We start from the raw sequence: 10,378 nt of genomic DNA on the forward strand, positions 1-10,378 counted from the left end.
TCTGCGTAAGAGAAGCCGTGCGAGCGAATGATCGGCCCCAGTGAGGTGGCATGAATTGAGAAGAGAAAGGGCCCTAGCACCGACCTTAAGGGCACCCCGGTGGAGAGGCAGTGGGAGCAAGATAATTGTCCACAAAACATTGTAGGAACGCCCCGAGAACCACAGGAGTGCTTTGCCCGAGATGCCCATTGCTGAGAGCGCGGATAGCAGGATCCTGTGATTGACTGTGTCAAAGGCAGCTGATAGGTCAAGCAGGATAAGAACCGAGGATTGGGCTGCAGCTTTAGCTGACCTTAGGGCTTCTGTCACAAACAAAAGAGCCGTTTCAGTAGAGTGGCCACTTAAAACCAGACTGATATAGATCTAGGAGGTAATTCCGTGAAAGGAATTCTGAGACCTGTTTGAAGACTGCCCGTTCGATTTGGAAGAAATGGTAGAAGTGAAACTGGCCGATAGTTCTCAACTTGAGTAGGGTCAAGGGAGGGCTTTTTGAACATATTTGTTTTGATAAAAAAAATATTTTAATTGTAAAGTAACTGGATGAATTACCTTAATTAATCAGCAATTCCAATCTTTCAATGTTTTAGGCCACCAGAAGAAGCTGATGCTGGCAGTGAAGCGATTGGCTGAAATGCAGCGCAGTTCAGACGGGCGGGGCTCCCTCAGAAAGAAGCCCCCGCCAATCACACAGCAGCAGGAAGTCATGTCAATTGACAGCCCACCTCCAGATGGTGAGCTTACAGAGGATAGTCCGATAATGATTAACTTTGAATGAGGTTTAACTTGAATCTTCTGCAGCCCCATGCCTTACCTAATAACATCTCTTAGTTGTCAAGTGATTTTCCCTCAAAGGTTTATTTCTGTAACAGTCATGACGTTCTGTCTTATTAAGATTAATATTTATATTTAAGGGTTTCTTTCTCTGTCTTCAGAGGTCATGTCTCCAAAGATGAGCACCTTCCAGGACAGCGAGTTGAGCACTGAGCTACAAAGTGCCATGACCCAGCCAGGTCAGGAGGTCAAAGCTCAGCGAACACGCACCCTCAGCAAAGACCATGATGAGGTTATGACAGGAGGAGGAGGAGGTGGTGGCTCTGGGCCACCTAAGAAGGAGGCGCGGACTATGAGGCAGCAGAGCAGCCAGGGAAGCACCTCCTCTCACAGAGGCAGTGTTTCCTCTCAAGGCAAACATCGTCACTCACACTCCCATGCCCATTCCCAGCCTGCGCCTCCCTACACGCCCCCTCACACTCCTACCAAGACTAGAACCTCATCTTCCTCCTCCACCTCCTCCGTCCAGAGCACAGCTTCCCCGCAGGCCAAACACAAGCCATCCCCCCCTTTCATCCAGGGGGAGAGACCTCAGTCGCCACGCTCCCACCCCCCTCAGTCTCCAACCCACCGCGGAGCTCCATGCACCCAGGCTCAGCCCCAACAACAACAACAGCAGCCTCAAGTCCCGCCGCAGCACCAGGCACCTCCTCAGCACCATCCGCAGGCACAGGTCATGGAGGTCAGGGAGAGCCAACAACCACAGGTCCCGCTCCTCTGCCTGCCACCAGAGGCTGAGCTGACAGAGGGGGACGAAGCAGAGCCTTCTGCGCTCCAGCAGAAACGCGCCCAAAGCCTCAACAGACACGCCGTCTCAGATGGTGAGTGTGAGGAGAAGGCAGGAGGAGGCGGAGGAGGAGAAGCAGATGCAGTGGGAGGTCAGGGCTCTGCCGTCGTCAGAGGGGAAGGGGGCAAATACGCCACAGTGACCCATCGGGTCAGCCGCAGCCACTCCGTCCGCAACCAGGACAAGAACGTCAACCGCAACCAGACGCAGTCCTTTGCTCTGCGTCAGAAGAAAAAAGGCCCGCCCCCGCCGCCACCCAAACGCTCAAGCTCTGCCATCTCAAGCAGCAACTCTAACCTGACAGATGCCAACGCACAGCCGCAGATGCTCACCACCACGGGGGGGATGTTGGACGTGCCTTACCACCAACAGCGGCGGGCCAGCGACCTGGGGGTGTCCCTGGAGCCAGCGGTTGTGGAGACGAGCAGCGTGGGTAGTGTGAGGAGCATCGCCGCCATGTTGGAGATGTCTTCTATAGGGGGTGGACCCAAAGGCATGGCACTGCAGAAGAACTTCCTGCAGGTATTATTGAAAACATTTTGTAGTAAAATTGTCTGGATATTTGTATATGCTTCTCTAAATGTAAAACACACATTTATATGTGTCGTTAGCATGATCAAGCAATTGTATGGTTGTGTGTTTAACAGGTAGGGAAAACACGTGACGCCATTGGTTTGGACGGTGAAGTGGTGAACCGACGGCGGACCATTAGTGGCCCTGTCAGCGAGCTGGTCGCGGCTGCCCGGCGCGACCAGCCAACTCCCTCTGCTTTCCCCTCTCCCTCAGCCCAGCCTGATACCTCCCCTCTGCCTGTAAATTCCTCCTCCCCACACCCTCCGTCCTCCCCCCACCCCAGCTCAGGAGGTAGCGGCAGTTCATCAGAGAACCTGCCCTTTGCAGAGGAGGGCAGCCTGACCATCCGCCGCCAGGGTCGAGGAGAAGGAGAAGGACAGGTAGCTATCTATCTATATATATATATGTCTGCCTGTTTGTCTATCTATCTATTGAATCTACATTATCTATGTATCTATGTAATGTAATATATGTGTAATAATGTATTACAGATTCATAGTACAGCTTCTGTGTTCTGTAAGCTTTATTTGTGTTATCCATTTATCTTTGTCAATGTTTTTGACTGTGCAAAAATTCCCTCTTATCACGAATGTATGAATTTTCCGTTAGTGTGTATTTTGTGTTTGTCTGCAGGGTGACGGCGAGGAGCCCCAGGGAGACGGAGGTTACACGCAGGAGGACATCTCCAGGGTCGAGGCCACAGCGACCTTAAAGCGACGGCCCCGCAGCTCCAAGACCCACCCCAATGGCTCCGACTTCACCCTCCAGGAGTCGTCCACCGTCAAACGACGCCCCAAGAGCCGAGACAAGGAGCCCGAGGGCTTCGCAGACCTGGCTGGGGCTAACGGGGAGCCTATGGTGGGTGGTCAGCCGAACACCACGCAGCCAGTACCCTACCAGAACGGCACAGCTACCATGAAACGCCGCCTAGTGTCTGATACTGGAGTGACAGAACAGCCACCACCTCAACCCCAACCCCAACATCAACCTCAACCGCAAGTGACTGCTGCTCCTCGCAGGGACAGTGTGGACCAAGGAACTCCAGTGGGCAATGAAGGAGGTCCGGTGAGAAAACCAAAGCCACCAGTCTCCCCGAAGCCTGTCGTGGGACAGATAAAGAGACAGGGGGGCCCACAGACTCCCCCACCTCCTGCCACCAATAAGAGAGTCCCCCTGCCTGGCCCTGGGACACCTGGAAGCCCAGGTACTCACAGTATTTGACTTACTTTGAAATTTGCCGGTGCTTTGTCGTAAAATCACCATGTTTTGTTCATGGCTGTTGTGAATGGCCACACTGGAAGGGGGGGCAAAAAGTCATAAAGAGGGGACATGATGAACTGTACTAATTGTCAGTTACAGAAAGTTCACAGAAAGGTTTGCGCAAGGTTTTAAACGCTGTTTGACAAGCTCTTTGTTTGAAGCATATTGAAGCATCCTTAAAGATTCCAAAGCCTGTAAAGGTGTCAGTATGCTCGAAACTAACTTGTTTGTACAGCATGTCGTCCGAACTCATCACACGAAAAGTAGTTGCTGAGCCTCCACACACCTGACCAATCCCTGTGCAGACTAGGTGTTATGCTTTGATATGACCTCACATTTTCACAACCAACATGACCAAACTACAGCTAATTAGAGCAGGAAAATTCAGGCAAAGAGGGAATCCATCAGGATGCAGATGCCAGTGAGTGATCCAGCATTGCTCTCTCTTTCTCCCTCTCCATTTCTGTAGTGGAAGGAAAGAAGATCCCTCCACCTGTCTCGCCGAAACCAGTGCCCCCGCCCACGGCACCCAAACCGGCCAAGCTCATCCACTCCATGACCAGCCCCCCCTCCCCGATCCCGGCCCCTAACCCGGTCAAGCAGCACCCTGCGGTGGCCCGACAGACCAGCTCACCCCCCTCCTTCCCTCCCTCCAACATCCCAAGCCCGCCAAACGCCAAGCCGCTGAGCCCGTCTTCCCAGAGCCCCCACACCCCGCAAACTCCCACAACACCGCAGACGCCCCAAACTCCAGCTACTCCCAGCCCGACCCCGCCACCTGTCAAGCCCCCTCGCTCCTCCATTGGGGGTGTGTCGGTGGACAGTGGGATGGTGGGAGGTGGGGTGACGGCGCCAGCCACCACGACGACGGACTTCGGTGTGGATTCTTTGGTGCATCAGAAGCTGGAGGAGACGAGTGCGTCGCTGGCCGCGGCTCTGCAGGCCGTGGAGGACAAGATACTGCGGCAGGAGGAGTAAGCGCGCACACACACACACACACACATACTGTCTCATGTACTCAATTTTATAATGCCCAATAATGCTGCAGAAGTGTGCGATTTCAGCCATAAAAAATTGTCCAGACATTCATGGATGAATCCTACTGACTTTTGTGATCTCGTGACGGTCGCTCTAGCGCCACCATGTGGTGGACATTTTTGGCTTTTAGTGAAATGTCTTGACAACTGTTGTCTGGATTACCATGAAATTTAGTAGAATTTCAGTTCCCCCTCTCAGAATGAATTGCAACCACTTTGGTGATCTCTCCATCATCTGGTCAAAATTTGTTTAATGCTTTGGTTTACGACCAAACTAGGACTAGCTCTGCACTGCAATATAAGAAAAATGCTGATGTTTCTGTATTTCTACGTCTTGGGTGGTGATGGAGCAGTGGATAAGACACAAGCCTTTGGTGTTCCCACTGTGACACACTGTGTCCCTGAGCAACACAGTTAACCTCTCGTTGCCCCAGAAGCGTGACCTCTGACATACATAGCAATTGTAAGTCGCTTAGATAAAAGCGTCAGCAAAATGAGAGATTATTCATGATTGTAGCCATCACCAACTTGTGGAACTAGTTTCAGCTTAATAGGCTTACTAGCTACAGCTGATAAAATCTGCCAGCTCAAAATCAACAGTCACTGGTTAGAAATGAGAAGCCTGCTTTTGTCTACCTCTGTCTGAAATCAAGAATCCATGGTTTCAAAAATTATAAAGAATTTTGATTGTAAATCTGTAATCATGAAAAACTGCATATATGTAATGGAAGAATGGAAAGCTTGACAGGTGTGGCAACACTAACTGAGGAGGGAGGGGTTTATCAAATTGTGAATTTACCCCATATTTTCAGTACTGGTCTTTCCACCAGCCTGCGCTACTGTGAAAACTAGACGCCCAGATCTTTAAATAAAGTATAACAGTTGGTAAATGTTGTGTTTCTCTGTGTGTGTATTTAGCTCTGTGGCTGAGCAGAAGACCACGGTTAGCATCCTCGACGACATCGGCAGCATGTTCGATGACCTGGCCGACCAACTCGACGCTATGCTGGAGTAACCATAGAAACCAGTCAGCGTGTCTCCACGTCAGCGCTGCACCAGGAGTGACTCAGATGGCACAATGGGCAATATGCCTCTCTGTCTCTCTCTCCTTCTTTTCATCCTGCTCTCTCTCCCGCTTATCCCCTTCTCACTCTTCCTGCCGTCCATCCGCCGCTGCTCCGGCAGACCTCTTTTCTCCTCCTCTTCCTCTCATCCCCTGGTGATGCTGATGATGAAAATGATGACGGCACAGCGCAACAGGCCTGGACAGACATGTGGCAGAAAGAGAGAGAGAGAGAGAGAGAGAGAGCAAGAATGGATAAAGAGAGAGACACTAAAAGAGAGGGTTAAAAAAAGGACCAATGACTGATGTGAAAAGAAAATTAAAAAAATCACAAGATGGAGAGATGAAAAAAATGCAACGAAATGGAGGAGACTGCAATCAAAACGTGGGTCTTTTCAGAACGCCACATGGACTCATGAAGCTATCATGGCGAACAAATAAACTAAACTAATACTGATTGAAAAACCAACTGTGTAATGAATCATAGTATGGTATGTGTACATTCTACGCATGGAGAGTTTATATCTACTGAAAAAGTCCTGCATTAGCACAGTAATATATAATATACCGATAAATATGAATCTCTAGCTCTTTGGTTTGATGTCTTGGTTCTGTGTGGAATGGTGACCTCTGGTGATGTGAAGATGTAAATGACTTGGTGGAAAGATTTTTATCTGTGACCAAAACGAGACTATTTAGCTCCTGAGGTGTGTGTGTGTGTGTGTGTGTGTGATAGAGATAGAGACAGTGTGACAGATGTGTGTATGTGAGCTTGCAGATTGTTGGAATTTCAGGATCAAATTCAGTTTCCTGTCATAGCTGCATCCACACACTCTGCTGCATCCTCATAATCACCCTCAACGTACACACACACACACACACACACACACTTAGGAGAAGCACAATGACCCATGCAGCCAGCTTGCACACACACGGGAGCCCGCACAATATCAATTCAAATGAGAGAAGGGGAGGGAGGGAGAAAACTGCTGTGAGGCTACAGCAGGTTGCCTGAAAGCAGATGTTAAGTTGTAAAGTTTGTTTCCAGTAGGATGAGTCTTGAGGTCAAAGGTCAGTTTGGTTCTCAGTTGCTCCAAACTCCCCTGGGCAGTTTATTGCACCAGAGTTTCAAATCATTCCTGATACTGCTGTTATTTAAGGAAAAAAGAAACAAGGGCGTAGCAGCAAACTTCAGCTTTCCCACCTGAGGAAAACTGAATAACATTTGGTTGATTGATTTTGAGTGAAAATCAGTTTGTTAATATAGAGACCTTTTCATTCATGGTCTTGTCGAATTGCGATACAACATTTCAAGATTATAAGGACTTAAATGAATGTGAATTCATTTTCAAGCACTTTTAAGTGGGGATGCACTGATCCAACTTTTTCTCTTCCGATACCATGACTCGGGGTATCTGCTGATGCAGATGACCAATCCAGTATTAGCGCTCTCCTTGTTTTAAAATTTAAAGAGCCCCTCGGGACAAATTTTTAAGACATAAATAAAATACTCTGATTTGAATAATATATTGGTGTTTAATGTTTTTTCCACAAAAAAAGTTAATTTACCTACTTAAAACATCTTAATTACATCTTTAAAATCCAGAAACTATGAATATATACTAATATATTTATTCTCACTAGTACTTAACTAATGAACACAAGATGTCTCCTAACATTGATGAAATAACTTTAATGTGGATTAGTTATTTCCGGGCAATACTGGATCCAGTCAATAAGGTCAGAATCTGCCCCGATACTGGTGCATCCCTACTTTTAAGACCCTATATTAACACATACTTTTAAGATCCATAACTTTCTCTTTTTTTTCACCAGGAAATAGAAAGTAATTTACAATAGGACTGAAACCCTTCCTGACACCTTCGCATCTTTATCTCTCTGGTCCCACTGTCCTAACCACCCACCCCGTGTTGCCATGACAATCTACATCATCACCCTCCCCATCCTCATCAGCATCACCATGGTTACTATACAGTGTGTTGCCACAACAGCGTGTTGATGGGATAAAAAAACTGTCTCTGCTAAGATGGAGCAAGCGGAGGCAGAGATCTGTGATGCTGGATGGTTTGTTTCAGTGCAACGTTTAAAGGGGCACTGCAGTGATTTAGTATTGAACTTCCATAAAGCTGGGCTCTGGCGTGAGTCAAGCTCCAAAAGCACTGGATCCTATACTTAATTTTGTAACGCCTGCTTTTGGTTATAAAGTAAGCCCTTGCTGAAATAACCTTGATGACATCACTAGGACATCATCAGGGTTCTTTTTACAGATCTGACACAACTCCTTCAGGGCCTCAAAGTACATTAATAAAACTATTTTTAAAAGCTGAGCTGTACTAACTAGGACTATCAACCCGTAAAAATGATGGAGTGCCCCTTTAAGTTCCTCAAACAAACCAGAAACGGCATCCCGCGAGGTGCAACACTTCATTTGCACCTCAGTCCATTAAGAAAACCTAGGTTTCACAGTCCCATAGCAGCCACACTCAATATATAAATGAATAATAATTCAGAGAATAGTTGTGGTATTTAAATTATGATCACATAGAGATTATATATATGGATATTTGCAAAAAAAAAGAAGTGTATTTATGAAGTGTGTGTCATCCTGAAGACTATTTTTCAAAGTAAACAGAACTAATTGAGTGTTGAATCAGTTTGCTTCTCCATGCTTAAGTGGTCCGAGCTGATGAATACCATGTTGGGGTATTTCCAGGAAGTGTTTGTTTTTTAATTTTTTGTGTACATGTGTCAAGGTGTGGCGATCTGTATAATACAAGCAATTCTTGTTGTTCCGATTTATTATTTTTGTATGATTTTCAATGCAATGTTCGGTTTCTTTTTCTTTGAAACATGTGCCTTGCTTTGTGATTTTGGTTTACAATTTTGTGATTTTGGACTACAATACAGTAGATGGGTATGTACAATATAAGGGGCTCTCTCTTCTGTTTTATTATTTAAGATGTGATAGTAGAAAAGTAAGTGCCCCCCCACCATCACCACTGAGATGTGATATTTGAAACATAAAATCATCAGACCTAAACAAAACCCAGGTAACCACAAGAGACGTCTTTCTCCCACGTCACAATTACAAACTAACTAATTTCAATAAGACCGTAAAATAGCCACTGCGTTCACATGCTTGCGCTCATGTGCTATTTTGTCAGAACATTAAAGTAGCAATGGAGCAACATTTTGGGAAATATTTGCTGTCTTTTTGAAAATTATATGAGAAGACACTCTCACCGTACAGTAAATATGAAGTTACAACCAGCAGTCGTTTAGCATAGCCTAGCATAAAGACTGAAGACTAGCACACAAATGTACAGTGTTATATCTTGTTATCTTTGTTAAAAAAACAAAACACATGTTGTGGTTGTTTATTACATTTTGACAGAGCTAGGCCAGGTGCTTTGTGTTTCCAGTCTTTGTTCCAAGCTATGCTAACCATCTGCTAGTGTTAGCTTCACATATAGCTTATAGACCTGTATGGGGTGTAAATCTTCTTGTATAACTCTCTGCAAGAAAGCAAATTTAAGCAGATTTCCCCAAAATGTTTAACTACTACCTTTAACTGTACAACTAAAAACATAACGGTAATGAAGACTAATCAGTAAAATGTCAGTTTGGATAGTTGGTCCAGCTGTTGCCAGATGTTTGATAAATGCAAGTGTATGTGTGATTACATCTGACCAGATCAAATTCCATCATTGCCTTCAGAAAACAGGTACCAATTTGCTCTCTGATTTTTCTAACCTGATGTTCATGTTAAAGCCCAAGCAGAAATTAAGTTTGTCTAAACTATTTTGTAGCACGTGAGTGCATGGTAACATTACTTTCATAGCAACTTCCCCTAATCAGATGGTTGAGGCTGTACAGAGGTCAAAGGTCAACTTGCACTTCCTTCAACATTGCAGACATGCTTCCTCTCCCTCACAGCTGCAGCTTACAGCTACACATTCTTGCTTTTAGACATGGCCCTGAAATGTTAAAGCTACACTTTGCCCTTTTCTCCTCCTTCCTTGGGTCTCATTTTGGTCATCTCCCATGCTGTAGGCATTACTGTGTGTTTGGACGGGTGGGGATTGCGGGCTACAAAGGTGAAATACTTCAGACAGTGAAAAAAACACAGATGGTCAAATACGTTGTGGATCAAAAAGTACTGTTCATTTTCTTTCTTAACAAAAGAAAAAGCCAAGCTGTTATTTGATTTTCCGCCTGTGCTTATCTGAACGGACACCGGACTGGTGTCTCCTCTGCTCTGCAGTTGACTGTATGTGAGTGCTTGTGAGAGGCCGTGTGTGTGCTATGTGTTGCTCTGCTATTGACTGTATGAAACCTGTGTGCGTGAGTGTGTGTGTGTGCTGTAGTGACTGGACAGTGGTGTGCTTGCAGTGACTGCATCTTATGGCCATCTGCTCTGAATAAATAAATGTTCTATACAAACTGCACCTGAGCCTCCCTTCGTGTTGTGACGTGGAATCTGTATTTTCAAGGTCCTCCTGTTGGGGGCAGCACATGACTGCAATCCAGCACTCAAAAGTCAAAACATTTATTATTCCTTTTAAAGTGACCAAAAAAATTGACACCATAACGCTACTGTATTGTTATTACACATTTTAGGGTGGGAATACTTACACCTTTATCAATATTTGGAGAACAGAGGGTATGCAATGAGGTCACTTTATCACACCACACCAACATCTTTAGCACTGCTGAGTGGGTAAACAAACCTATAGGTCAGTTGTTCCCAACTTTTTTAGCATGTGACCTCTTGAAACACAGCTACATTGACTCAGTCTCTTCATT

At 46.0% G+C, this 10,378-nt stretch overlaps 1 protein-coding gene across 5 annotated transcripts in view; it reads left to right on the top strand.

Annotated features, from left to right (window-relative positions):
- Positions 1-10,020, top strand: part of caskin1 (CASK interacting protein 1) — a 120,374-nt gene extending 110,354 nt beyond the window's left edge. For 4 of the 5 annotated variants that reach the window (XM_038693003.1, XM_038693025.1, XM_038693017.1 and 1 more), the window contains 6 exons: positions 588-731; positions 933-2,140; positions 2,266-2,571; positions 2,801-3,395; positions 3,921-4,425; positions 5,407-10,020. In XM_038693003.1, the coding sequence (XP_038548931.1) occupies positions 588-731; positions 933-2,140; positions 2,266-2,571; positions 2,801-3,395; positions 3,921-4,425; positions 5,407-5,503 (2,855 nt within the window). In that variant the 3' untranslated portion in view covers positions 5,504-10,020. The remainder of the gene's footprint in view (positions 1-587; positions 732-932; positions 2,141-2,265; positions 2,572-2,800; positions 3,396-3,920; positions 4,426-5,406) is intronic. The other variant, XM_038693009.1, reaches the window with a different exon arrangement.
- Positions 10,021-10,378: the final 358 nt, after the last annotated feature.

Source organism: Micropterus salmoides, unplaced genomic scaffold, assembly GCF_014851395.1.
Source record: "Micropterus salmoides isolate LMB-PRFRI ecotype aquatic unplaced genomic scaffold, ASM1485139v1 Ms_hic_scaffold_10, whole genome shotgun sequence".
NCBI classification, from domain to species: Eukaryota; Metazoa; Chordata; class Actinopteri; order Centrarchiformes; family Centrarchidae; genus Micropterus; species Micropterus salmoides.